The 14,684-nt window shown below is 38.5% G+C and overlaps 1 protein-coding gene across 3 annotated transcripts in view; it reads right to left on the bottom strand.

Moving 5' to 3' along the window:
- iqsec1a (IQ motif and Sec7 domain ArfGEF 1a) overlaps nt 1–14,684 on the bottom strand; it is a 130,418-nt gene that overhangs the window by 80,299 nt on the left and 35,435 nt on the right. For all 3 annotated transcript variants that reach the window (XM_008414098.3, XM_008414093.3, XM_008414099.3), the window contains exon 3: nt 8,741–8,848. In XM_008414098.3, the coding sequence (XP_008412320.1) occupies nt 8,741–8,848 (108 nt within the window). The remainder of the gene's footprint in view (nt 1–8,740; nt 8,849–14,684) is intronic.

Genomic DNA, 14,684 nt, shown 5'->3' with positions numbered 1-14,684 from the left:
AAGCATGCATTTCCTCAGATCCAGCCTCAGAGTGCCGAACTGAGCCTGTAATTAACTGTTGGGGAATATGGTGACGAAACAGAAGCTGGGAACCTCAAAGACAACGTTCCCTGGAGTTCAGACTCATTACTGAAGTAGGCCTTTGGTTCTATAGGCCTATTAAATAATCGTGAAGTTGTGATTTCCCATCTGGTGGCATCAACATTTTACAATACAAACAGCAGTAAATAAAAAACCCAATAAAGATGGATTTCCTACAGCTGGTGGAATGTTATGTTCAGCAGAAGCCATTTTTTTTATTCCCTTTTTTATTTTTGTATTTTTTTTTGGCCCAGCAGTATTTCATCCCCACAATAACTACTCATTTATTTACCAAACACTGTCTACTGCCACATACAATAAATGTTTATTGTGCTGTTAAGCCTGTCTCAAAATGACTTCAGCTATATTCATCCCTCACAAAGGGGAAACGCTGAGGTGAGATAGTGACAATTAATGCCACAATGCGGGGTTTGTGAACCCACACATGGGGTTTCCACTTCCACGGCGTGTCGTTGTTCCGCCGTGTTCGGCTCTGCGACACGCTCTTATGAGCTGCCTTTCTGCCTCAAGCAGTCAGCAAATAACAGGGCAGCTGCTTCAGCAGCAGAGGCAGCGTCTCCCCGATTCTAAATCGATAGGCTCTGATTCTGCAGTGCTATTATTTAAAAGGCCTGGAGATAATCACAGGTTCTGTCCTGAAATGGACATTCACTGTAATGAAGAACATAATGTGTATGAGTTATTTATGCGGCTCGTTCTAATGATCACCAACCAGTTAGGAGGTGTAACCTAAATATGTACTGAAATGAGCCTAAAACGTTTTGGGAGCGTTCAAGAGATGACACTTTAAATGGCCTTGAGGGTTCATAGATTCAGTCAAAACAAACTGCTATGCATGCCAGATGCAGTCTGAGTTTACGACAACGGTAGTCGTTCCTGCACCGTTTATCAAATCTGACTTCAACAGCATTTGGGAAAGGTTTCTCTTGGATGAGCAAAATTGAAAATCTTATTTTGTTCATTTAGAAAAACCAGGCTATGAATGTAATGACTTGGTGTTCAGGTAAAGCGTCAAATATTTTTGTTCCTCCTGCTTCTTTTATTGTAATGTTACACATTGCTTCATGGAAAGGAAGTCTTAAATCTCCATATTGATTTTGACAGATAAACATATGAACATAAATATAACTTACTGCAGTTTAACCCTATTATAGGCCTTGGGCCGCAACACAGAGAGGAGTATAAATACGTGCTGCCAAGCCTACAATCTATATCTATACCTATAAAGCCAATCAGATTTGTCATGACTGACACAGAACAAGAGACGAGGAGAGTCGGAGAAAGTGGCAGAACTGAGACCTGTCAGGGGTTTTTTTCGACTGAGAGGAAGAAGGAGAAAAATCTAAAGTAAAGGGGGAGAGAAGGGGAATCAAAAGAGAAGCGTGAAGTCAGGAAAAGGGAGAAGCACAGCGAGCATCTTGGGTATTTAAAAGCCTTCATTCAGCCTTGAGCTGGACTTGATGGGTGCAGAGCGGCAGGGAGGTCTTAACTCTACACAGGACTGAACTCGAAGGCAGCTGCGGGCGATGAATGCAGCAGCTACTTCACAGGCAGTATACCAATCAGTTCAAACTTTTTTCTCTCTTTCTCTTGGATTTAATGATGACAAGGAAGTGCCTTGGACAGGAAGGTTGTTTCCTCCTTAATTGATGAGTTCATCTGTACTTCTGTAAGATTTGGAGATATGTTCTAGAAAAACCTTGTTCTCTCTAGAAAAACCTTGTTCTCTTTATGTAAACCCTACAGTACAAAGCTATCCCTCCTGTCCAGCATTGCTTCTTGACATCTACTCTTCCTGACCACTCCACTTTTACAGTCTTGCTCTGACATAAACACACTTCCTGCGTTTACCTCTCAATGCCACGGAGCACTCAGCAGACACTGGAAAACATGGCGACCATGGAGTCAAGAAGAAAAAAAAAAACAAAAAACACAGCCAAACATTTTTAGAACAAAAGCTGCAGGTGTGAAAGATGTTGCAGATCGTCATCACACAGAAGGACACAGTAAAATAATAATAATAATAGGTGAAAGAAAATACAAGTTTTGGACTGGAGTCAGGTCAATTTAAGACAACATTCTCCCTTGGGCTCTCATTATAATATTTTTAGTGTATATTTTCTGACTTTTGTTGTGATTAAGTGTTGCACAGCCTAGCATTCTCTGGAAGCCATTGTAACTGTTAGCTTATTGGCTGATGAGACATTTTTTAATCTAATGGGAGCTAAAATATAACAATTAAAACTCACATTCAGGTAATGTTCAGCTCTTTTTTAAATGTATTTCTCCCTCTTCCTCTGCAGCCTGCTGGCTCAGGATTACTGTCGACTCCTGACTGGATGCGCTATGAGAAACACACACAAAACCTACAGAGAAAGAACATAAAACACATCGAACAGGAACAGGTCTATAAATTTGACGAGGACGCCATGACAGAGATCAGGTAATTTAGTGCATTTGGTCAAGTTCAGAAATGCTAATTTAGCAGATGCATGTTAGGGCATGTTTCATGTACCTGTGCTGATCATTACATCAGCTGAAACATGTCCCAAGTGCTAAACCCCGAGGAAAACGTGGATAATAAAGAGAGATTGTGCGAAAAGGAATAGTCATAAATCTTTTTCTCTCTGTGATCCAACTCTGTGAAAAGTTATAGAAGAAACTTAAATAGTAAGCATATTAAAATTAAATATTCCCCTTTGAACAAATCAAAGGATGGATTTTTTATATTTATAATTTTGAGATCACGCTACTGCAATCCTGATCCCAATGAGCCAATAAATAAATATGGCCAGTGTTACATTTCACTGTAGATTAGTAAGAGTTAGCTGCTGACTGCAAACAGTTTCCTCACTGATTGCAAAGAATTTCAAAAAGTCTTACCATTTTTTTTCGTTGTTAAAATAAATAAATAAAAATCCCCAAGTATTCCCAAACCCATGCATAAGCGCAAGCCTAAAATGACTAAATAGCACTGTAATAGTTGAAAGGATTGTTTTTCTTTCAACTGAATAAAGGAAAAATCTCCCAGCAGTCTCTTAACGCTGCTTGTATATCACCATCACTTGACAGTAGTCACCAAAGCTGGAGGAAATTTTACTTATTTATCAAGATTATATCTCCTGAGACAATTGTCAACGCATTCCTATCACAAGCTCACTTCTGTTCTTCCTGGAACATCTGAATCTCTGTTTGTTTTATTATTATTATTATTATTATTATTATTATTTGAAGATCTGTCATGCTGTCTCTGGATGATCACTGACAAGGTGGAATTTATCTTTCTGAAAGTTTTACTTACTTTCTTGTTGAAGTTACTAAGAGTTTAGGAGGATTTCTTTTCTCTACAGCAAACCCCAGCAAGAAAGGTTTCAGTGGTCAGCTGATCATTTGCTCTTTAAAGTGAAACAATAAATCGTTGCTCCAATCTTAAATATTGGTTGTAACTGTTGCTTGTTGGCCGTTGCAGGGAGGTGCTCACTTGTGGAACTGTTAGCAAATTTGCACACAGAATCATCATAACATGCACTGACTCATATACATCTTGGCACAGGAAGTAAGTCATCGCATCTAAGCCTTTAGAGCTTGTTGTTAAGTCCCTTACACATGCAGATCAAATGTAACTGTTGAAAGCAAGAGAAGAGCTTGAGCAACAGAAAAAGAAAACCAGCAGGGTGAGACACAAGGAGTGCAAACACGTACGGAGATGGAAGGAGAAGAATACAACAGCAGTCCTGATTCAAGCATATCCCTGGAGTATTTTTTCACTATTACAGTAAGGCAGTCGTTCTGCTTGCTTTGAATCTGACTGCTCGTCTCCAGAGATTGCTCCAACTCCAGCTCTGAGCACGTCTCTATGAGTAGCATGGCTCGAACGTCAAGATTCATATATTAATTTCCAATATCTTCTCAAGCTCAGAACTCAGAGGCTCAAGCAAATCATGGAGCTATTAAAAAAAACAAGAGATCTGAAAACATAAGCATACGACGCCTTCCAGAACTATTCATACCCCTTTAACTTCTGCACAATTTCTCATGCTTCAATATTAGCTAGTTTAAATAGTGTATAATTTGTGAAGTGGGAGTAAAATCAATCAATTAAATCAAGTTTATTTGCATGGCACATTTCAGCAACAAGGCAGGACCCGACGAGGGTCCCCGTTGTCAATCAGTGTTGCTTCGTAAGTGGACATGATTTCACAGGAGTTTGATTTACTTCGAGTTATATTGTGTTGTTTAAGTGTTCCCTTTATTTTTTTGAGCAGTATATATTTATATATAATAAACACATAATAATAAACACACTGTGTTTTTTTAATCATAAGTATTTTTTAATTACAAAAACACTTTTTTTAATCACAATAGTACGGTATTAGAAGACTAATCACTATTGTGATTAAAAAACAATAGCAATATTATATAAAGTTATATAACAGTTATATATGCCATGTGGGTGAAGTTTTATGGATGATACTCTGATGTCCCATTCTCCTGAAGGCAGCACAGAGCTGCACCACCAGAAACTGACGAACACTGAAGAGAAGAAGAGCTATGATTAATGTAGTTACAGTTCTATCCATGGTTTAATGTTGCAGAGCTCAGTCGTCTGCAAATAGTTCAAAGTTTAAACTGGCATGTTGTGCATCTTTTATCAGGTAATTTTGTGGAATATTTAACAACTAGAAAATGGCACATAAGAATATTATTTCCACTCTGGTTGGCTGCTGTTAGGCCTACAGATTTTAACTTGAATGTTCATTGCATTTTTCTTAGACACCTGTGAAATTAATTTCTATTCCCATCACTTTTTTGTTCTCTGGGAAATTATTTTTGATGATAAATACAGAAACAAGCCTAAAAATCAAAACATCTACAATAGTGATAGTAATATTAATGATAAAATAATGGTCAGTGCAAAGTAGCCTGCAAACCTGGATAAAGGCTGGGGGGGGCGGTGAGGGACCTGGATAAAGGCTGGGTTGGGGCGGTGAGGGACCTGGATAAAGGCTGGGGGGGCGCTGGGCTGAAAAAGGTTGAGAAACACTGGACTAGACCATTTCTGCTTTGATCTAAAACCATTCCATTGTAGCTCTGACTGTGTACTTCTTCCACGGACTCAAGTCTTCTGCTACTTTTAACACAATTCTTCCCAAGATGACCCTGTGTTTTTTCAATCCATCTTCCAAACCATTTCGACCAAGGATATGCTGTGTTCAGAATGATGTACGGTTTTAGTTTTCAGATTTTTATTTGCGAATTTAAAAACATGAGTCATTTACTTTCCCCTTCACAATTAACCATCACCTTGTGATGTTCTATCACACACAAGCTCAACAAGATCCCAACATTTTGCAGCATCAATGTAAAAAATCTGAAAGAAGTTCAGTTTTGAACGTTACTGGAAATGACTGGGCAACAACAACTCGACACAGGTCAGACTCCCCCCTTTTCCAAACAACAAAAATTTGTAATGAATAATTCAGTCCTCCAAACGCTTTGGATAATTAAAGTTTTTTTCTTCAACATGTTCTATTATGCAACACACATACATCTAAACCAAGCGAGGCAATGAGCATGCTGCCGGGCATGGCACCGCACATCAGAAGTGGCAAAGTAATTAATATTTCACCCACTCGTTTCACATTAACGCCACACAAACACAGTCAGAAAACACAGTCGCAAGAATCAGTCACTCATCGGGAGTCTCATACAGCCGCAGAGCTTCAGCGGGAAATGATTACACAATATCTTTCCTCATTTCGCTTCAAACACAATGTGAAAAATGCTGTTTCCCAGCGACTCCGTGGTCAACATTGCATTCCACATCAATGCAACATCCTGAGTTCAAATCTGGTGCATGACCTTCGTCACGTTGTGGTGAGAGAGCTTCCACTACCGAAGGAAATCGTCCACAACAAGACAGTCGTGATGGAGGTCTCGGCGTTTGCTTTCAATCAGTTTCGTGCAGCTACTCATTTTTTAAACTTTCCTTCAGCCCTGTACAGTGTGTTTGTGTTTTTCAAGGCATGCATTCAGCAAGCTGCCCACTCATATTCATTGTTACACTTCAAACTGGCCTGAAATGTTTGACACAATAAACAGCTGAACAATGAGCTTCACAGTGTCACGGATGCTTGACACAGAAAGAATGGAGAGACTGGCACAAATTACCTTTTCTGGCCAGAGAAACCCGAAACCAAACGTTGGTGTTGGTTGATGTACAAATCCCTCAAGGAAGTCCATTTAGAAAACAGGATGGAACTGTTTTGTTTGTGAATTGGATGAATGATCAGCCTGTTCCGAATCCGTTTCTGAGAACACTACACAGCTGATCCTGATGCACAGTTTGTTGCACATTTGTTTCAATGTGAAGAAATACAGACATACTCCCCCATCTTATCAGCAGCTGAGTAAAGATAACGCTGAACCAATGCGTATGCAATCACTAAGTTACCACTGACTTTTAAAGTCACAGTGACAGAGAGACTGTATTGGCTGGTGCACCTTTCTGCCTTTCTGTATCTTGTCACCTTCTCTGTATGCTGCCCACAGACAGCTGCTGAGTAGGAAAGAGATCTGAGAGATAATCTGAAGCATTAAACTATAAGATGTTCAAAGCAAAGCGCTAAGCTACAGAAGAATGACTAACTTTTTTGCAAGTTGTGTCTCCACATTATTAACTGAAACCACACTGAAATATTTTATAAAAAGAAAGATCGAGCCATATTTAAAAAAAAAAAAAAAAAGATTTAACATGCTAACATTAATCTTGCACTTCAAAAACTTCATTGTCAGCTGGAGCAAAATTTGACTTTCTACTGTATACATTGACTCAGGAACACTTTTACAAATTAATTATAAAACCAAGTTTTAGACACCTTAATATCCATGAATACATACATTTTGTAGCGAAATACAATGATCAACACACAACACAGAAATGCCTGAAGCAGCAGCATATCACGTGTGACATCAGTACAATAATTGGCCAACTTTTTTTTTTATTGTAATATATGTATTTGCTAGATTAGAAGAAAAGCATTTCAGTCAACATGCCCAACAATTTAAAGTTTTTCATTGGACGGTAATAAATTATGTTGGTTATGTCTGACTGTCCGACGTGTTTTCACAAACAATTCTGATAATGTAGGTGGCTCCACCACAAGCCGACTCCACCATGAACTGAATAACCAACTTGAAACACAAAAATGTAAATACAACTGATGAGAAGAAAGAAAACGAGCTAATGTGCAAGGCCAGAAAACTGCAGCAACAAAGAATTCAAACCAGACCAAAGCCAGAAAAAAAAACTGTTTATACCAGCAGAAATATGACCATAATGGAGTCCCTTTGCAAAGCTCCCTCTCATCAGAATTTAACCTAACAAGAATTCTGATTCATTTTTGTGAACCGCTGTACCCTTAATGCTAACCTTTTTTGGACCAGACTGTGCTGACTGTCAGAATACCTGAAACTCCCAGGCGACTGTATAGAAAGCAGAAAGGATTATAATGTTCTCCAGCCACAAAATCGTAGCTTTTAGCATGGTATGATAAGGTTCCATTATTCTTTTGATAAGACAAACTAGCTTCTTCGCCATGTACCACAACTCTTAGCTCCAAATAATACTGCGGCTTTTGAGAACCAATCCAGCAAGGACAAAGAAGCAGATTTTCATGGAGGCACCCAGCATTCAGCTGTTATCAGTTAGCAATCAGCTGATTGTAATTGTGTCAGGATAATCCTGCTGTACAGTAAACAAAGCTCCTCAGCTGCTTACAGTCATCATAATCCATTTAACCTAATAGCCTTTAGCTGTTTTTAAAAATGACTCACTAAGCAACAATCAAGCCAAGACAAGAGGAGAGGATAAATAAGTGCATTAATCAGTGACGTTTTCGCAATTTAACAGAGTCTAAAAACAACTTGCAAATGTTTCTCATCAGACACTGAACAGTTTTTTATTTTTTTTACAGATTTTTTTTTTTTTAAACCGTGAAGAATGATTTATTTTTGTGCTGCACATGAGCCAAAAGTGGGCTATGGATTAAGTGCATATTTCTTTTTAATGATGAAGCACAAAGCACTAGGAGGCAGCTCTGAAACTCTCACAAGTCTTTTGAAGCTCCCACTAGTCAGTCCCACAGATTTGACAGACTGCTCTCTTTTTCTCCTTGTTTGCCGAGAAGGTTTCTGAAGGTCTGAGCTCAGTGCAGGCTAACGGCTCAGCAGCACTGAAGGCTCATTTTAAGACCAGATCATATTTCATTAAGGCTGAACCTGATTATCTCCTCCCATAGTGCACTTGGTCACAAAAAAGATGAGTGTACACATCAGGAGAACAAAACAGAGGCTCCCAGACCTGCATTCATGAAATGCTGATGACTGGAGAACAGCTGCAAAGCCTCCAACATTAGGACACGGCAAAGTCTGCAGCTGTCAAGCTGTCACTCCCGATACATCTGACGAAGAAAGGCTAACTACAGCAGGGCATTGATTTTAGCTGGGACAACTTCTAGACAATGACAGAAGGAAGACAGAAAGCCGCTGGTGTTTGGATGTGATATGTACACGCTGCTCTTATTAAGAGACACGCCGCACATTTAGAACTGTAACACCAAATAATATCTTACTGTACCCAAAGGACGCAGACTTCCACTTGCGGCAGGGGATGACCCTCTTGCAACCTTCGGATCCTAACCTCCCGGGATTTTCTGTGGCTTCAACCGGCAGTGATGCATGCCTCCTAAAAAAAAGAAAAAAGAAAAAGAAAAAAAAAGGACAAACAGTGTCACAGCACAACACAAACCTGCAAACGTGTGACGACAGATGTGAGGAGAAAAATTATCAGTGTGAAACTGCCACTTGGCAATGAAGCATTAATTATTTGAAGAACTAATTCTCTTTGTGGATTTCACTCTTCCCAATGTTTTGTTTTGGAACAATTCATTTTCATAGGCATAATAAAACATTTCAGATATAAACTGCAAACTGGAAATGACACATTTCAGTTTTATTTCTACAATATGTCATCGAAAGGAAAAAAGAAAAAGTCATTTGCTAAGCGATATCTTTTGATCAGTTTGGCACAGATACTACTACTAAAGCATATTACCTGAATTCATTTTTTAGCATATTAAAAGGTAAGCTACAGGAACAGAGAAATGGCCTCAGATCCCACTATGATCAACAACCTCATTGGTCTTATTAACCAGGCAGTAACAAGTACAGCTTTACGTCGATTATAGTATTCTGTGTTTTAAATTTATGTTCTATTGATCATATTTCTGTTATTTTCGAGGCATTTATTTTGATTTTCTCTCTTCTATTTTGTAAAAATGTCACTACAACTATTGAGCTGGTTGTTTTTGACGTTTACACAGCATTTCTTAGAAAGCTGTGAGCAATTGAAAATGGGATGGAGGATTTTTTTTTTTTTTTTTATCGACAACATCTGCTGGGATTGGTTTTACACCATCTCCACCCAAATAAGTAAAATACACCTGCACTGCACTACCAGAGTTTTACTCTTTAAATTACAGAATGCTGTAGAAAATAAGCTGTTCAGATATTGAGGAAAACTAACTGCATTAATATAAGCAGGTAGATCACTGATATGGCTTAGTTTTGAAAACATTATTGTTCTTGAACTGAACTTTTCTCCACATTTCTCAGATCTCGTCGTGTGTAAAACACAATTTCTCAGAAAAACGCAGTCCGCTCTGACTGGGACAAACGGAATTACAAGCAATAACATCATCTAGTCCAAAAAAAAAAACATTAGAAAAAAAAGCAAGGCATTCACCTTTTCAGACACACAGACATATATATATTAAAGATATTAAAACTATTTAGTTAATGTACATACATTTTAGAATGTAAACACTGAACATTATATTCAATGTACATTCGTTGATCAGCTATGAATCATATGCATCACGATGTGCGATATTTCTCTTCATCTGTATTTACATTGTTACATTTTCTAAACAAGTATTCATCGGCAATAACAGGTTAATAGAAATTATAATCTTGTCCATTAAGGAGGATCACAGAAAGGAAAAGCCGGCAGGGCTTAGGTTTAATTGTAGGGCATGTGACCTCACTTTTAAGCTTTGTTTGTACTCTACACAAGAGTGTTGTATGTAGAGATCTCCTAAGAGGCATGTCTCTCTCATCCATTGTTTACTAATGCTTCAACAAAACAGAGCCTTTTGGTTGTTTCAGACGGATGAAGCAAAGTTCGTAAGCTTGCAGCCCAACACCAAGAACAAAGTTGTAACCCAGTTATTTCAGTACCAGATCAAGAACTTTATTCAACATTTTTTCAAAACCACAATGATTTTCCATCTTATTCTTCCCTTAAATGAGATGGCAGAGAAAATACCAGGGTGGTAGACAATTTCTTTTGCTGCCCCTCCACCACCTATTGCTGTGCACTGTCGGTCAGCTGGGTGTAAGATTGTTCCACCTTAAAATACTCGTATTACTCTTTAAAGACCAAAATGTAATGCTGCAAATAACATTAGTAAAATTGTATCACCAATGTATTATTTTGGGAGCATTAAAGCAATTTGATCATGTCATACAACTGAATCTCAGTCAACTACTTATAAATGTAAAATGTTTATTGCTTTTAACTTTAGTTATTATGGCTTAGAGCTAATACCAAAACTCAGTCCTTCATAAAAATGGAATATTTTATAATACGACTTTTAACCAGTGATGACATATAACACTGCTGACACCCTCAGCATGTTCTGTCCAGGCATAGTAATGGAAAGTTGAGTGGAAGAAAAAAATGTGGTAAAAAAGGTGGCACAAGCTACAGAGATCTTAACCTGGCGAGGAACGTGAAGTAAAGATAAAAAAAATAAATAAATAAATTTAAATGTATGCTTTGTGTATTAAATTCATGAGCTTGTATATATTGTAATAACTTAAAGGAGATGCATCTGTATATTTCTGTTTTTGAAATTCTGTGTGAATACAGTGAAACGCTGGTATTTTAACTCAAGGTCATCATGTCATGAGAATCCCATACCAGCACATGCTACTTAAAAGATGAAGTCTTTATGTCAGATCTCGTCTGTGCTTTTCTTTTTTCCAAGCATTAAATTAATTTTATTGTTTAAAACAAGTTGCAGACACAAATCCAGCTCTGAAGTCCAGAGAGACAGCAGAGGCTGATTGTGTCATGCCTACTGCCATTTGCAGCTGTTTTTCTGCATAATGAAATATTAATTTGAAATATGCAAATTCAGGACTCAGAGCTATGGACCCTAACTAAGAAGGAATTCACTCAGCTTCTCACCTTTAGCTACTCCAGGGGTGACACCAAGTCAAATGCTGTGAACTTTTTTCAAACCTGAAAGTGGCAAAGCTGCTTTAGAAAGATTCTCTTCCCCCAGACAGAGATGTGTTGCAGACGAAGCCCTAAGTCTGCTGGACTATTCTCAGCATACACAGGTTACTGGAAATGGAGTTTATGTATAATGGAGTGAATTTAAATAGCACTCCTCTCGCATTGTTGGTCTGACAAGTCCTACAGGCTGCCCCCCACTTTGGCTTTTGTCCATCATAAAAATCTTCAAACACTACTTAACATTTGGAGGATTGGCGACTTCAGTTGCTTCCTAGATTATATGAGTTGGGGGATGGATATCCCCCAACTCATATAATCCATACAGCGAAAACTCCTCTTTTATGTTTTAAGAAACGTAAATTTAACCAGAAGGGCCCTTACATTCATCCTTTCATATTCTACACCGATGTCAAAGTTTTTCATTTTTATGTAAGATTTTATTAAAGTTAGTCTTGAATCTGTTCACATCACATTTTGACTTTTACAGCTTTAAAAGTTAAAATATGACTTGAATAGATTCAAAAAGAGTTAAGCTATTTTAAAGTGGACATTCAAATCTTTGTTGATTAAAACCCTTAACAGCATAACTACAGATTTCAGATTACTTTTGATACTGGTCTCCAGAAGAATGAGTCCAAAGAGATGTCTTAAGGCTTTTTCTTGGTCTTTTGATAGCTGTTAATGTTGAAAATTCTTCAAATTTCAGCACATCAACAACAATGACCACAGTGTTTTACATAACAGCCTTAGACATCCAACATGCATTTCTGGTTCTGTGTTGATTTATTTCCCTAATATTTACAGCAAAGGAGTTTGGCTGTTAAGGCTTATGGTCTCTCTTCAGTGAAAATGCCTTTAACCAGTGGAGCTCCCCAAGGCTCAATACTCAGTTCAGGTATTTATTCAGTCTTATAATGATATCTCTTACAATGTTCATGATATTTGCTGTCTTCTAAAACACATTAGCATAAAATGCTATCTAAATTGATTGACTGTGTTGGGCCTAATGCATACCTCCTGCTCTGCTCTACTGTCTGCTAGACAGTCCTTTATCATTTGTACCTACCCACTAAGATTCATTACGGATCCTTGCAATCCAGATTTTTGTGATCGTGCTGGCATAGAGGGCAGGGAAAGTCCACTCAACCAGAAAAATTTTGGCACGCAGTTTGGATGTGTGCCACTTGAAATGTAATATAAATACACTGAGGATTGAGACTTGATATAATGTGCTGTGCTACTGGATTACAAACGTGCACTGACGCCGTTTAAGAGGCCATAGTAAAAATTTTACAACTTTGAGTGAAACATGGCTGTTCAGCTGAGCTAAAAAGGAGCTTGTGTACACTGACATGGAGAGAGGAATGTTATCCATGAAAAACCTACCTGGCTTACAATTTCCAGAAACAATGATTATAGAAACACCTAGAATATCCACATACATCAGTTAAGTAATTAATGAAATCCAACATTTATAACCTTGACTAAATTTTCATTCACTGGACTTGCACATAAAATGAATCTCCTGGTCTTTCATCATTCACTTAAAAATGTTCAGAGCATTGTGATGCCTCGTTTATCTAACTGTAGAAAGTTTCTCCTTTGCCGAAGCAAGGTCAGTGACACGTTCCAGTAAGCGAGATCATATAACCCCCGTTCTAAATTCTTCACACCGGCTTCCTGTTGAGCTCAGAATTCATTTTGAAATATTAGTCTTTACACAAAGCAGCAAATGGTCAGGAAACAAGGATATCCTTTAACTACACATATACAGTTTCTTGTTCTCTAGCAAGGAAAATCAAAATCTCTAAAATCCAAACCTAATTCCCGTTTCAGAGTAATAAAATCATTTTAAGGTGGATTAAAATGAACTGTATTGAATTAGGGCAATCTATTTAGTCACACATTTGGAAAACAATGCCCAAAATTGAGGTTGCTTGTCAAAAGGGACTTCTAGCCTTGTCAAGGGCAGAGACAAAGGACACAGTTGGAGCCCTAGATACCAAAGTTGAGTATTTGTCGGCAGCAGAGGACGGGTTTCAGTGATCCCTGAGGACTACTCCTGCTTTGGGTGTTAGACAGCTCTACAGCAGGTGTTGAAACACAGCACCGTCACTTCCTGTCCCTGAAGATAAATATCAGCTCAGCTATTCTGTCACTACATCAAAGGACTTTTTAAGGTTAGATATCTTTGTGAACTAAGCGCCGTTTGGTCCACACCGTGTGTCGTTTTAGAAACGCTTCCTCAGCTGCTGAAAACTGCTGCTCCAAGGGTTTTCCTACACTAAATTACCTTGAAAAGAAACTGCAAGTGTGGATCCTCTCTGCTTCCCTTTTACAAATGCATTACATTAATTCCTTTGGCATAATATTCCGCTTCATTAATTATCTCACATTCCATTGACAACAATGCCATGAATAGAGCAAATGATGCAATTGATCGGACACACTGTGCTTTGCTGCTGTGGTTTTGAAACACACTAAAAGAGAGAGGTTGGGACCTCCAACACATCAGCTCAGCAGAGCTTTATTCTCTTCACTGTCATCTATATAATAATGGTTCAGCTGTATAATCCTCGCCTCTCTGTTTTCTCCAAGTCTCGGCGGAGGAGTAAAGGAAAATAAAAGCCACAGTCCAAGGTTTTTCTACAATGCATGCAGTCAATCACTGTGCTAGAGTCTCTCACAAGATCCCCCGGTCTTACTTGGAGTCGATTCTAATAAATATGAAATTTCAATTAGCCATCATTTTTCTTTCATACTCTTGTCAAATACAACTGCCATCCATCCCAAAGCTCAGCAGCTACGCTTTTATGAATGAGTGAAAAGGGCACGAGGAGGAGCGGCAGTGTGGGAACATTCACCGAGGAACAATCCAGTGAAAGCAGGTCACTGTGAAGCTGTTGATCCCCTGCCTGAATATCTCAGCCAACGTCTAATCACGTCTGAATAAAGCCATCCATTCTGATTTCACAACAGCAGACCAATTAAACACAACCATGTCGGTAATCCTCTCTCATTAACCACGGAGTGTGGTGGACAGTATAGGCAGCATTGCAGACTTCTCCCCCCCCAGCCCCAACAAAAACCTCCTCCAAACCAGTGCAAAGCAATCCTGCAGGATCGTGCCTTATTTATTTATAGCGCCAGTGCCAAGTTCAGAGGCTTCTGCATTATTAATGATAATGAAACCTACCGAGCCATGTTGCACAGAAAT

Source organism: Poecilia reticulata, chromosome 7 (assembly GCF_904066995.2).
Source record: "Poecilia reticulata chromosome 7, P_reticulata-male-v2, whole genome shotgun sequence".
In the NCBI taxonomy this organism is placed as follows: Eukaryota; Metazoa; Chordata; class Actinopteri; order Cyprinodontiformes; family Poeciliidae; genus Poecilia; species Poecilia reticulata.
This window is presented reverse-complemented; position numbering and strand designations above follow the sequence as displayed.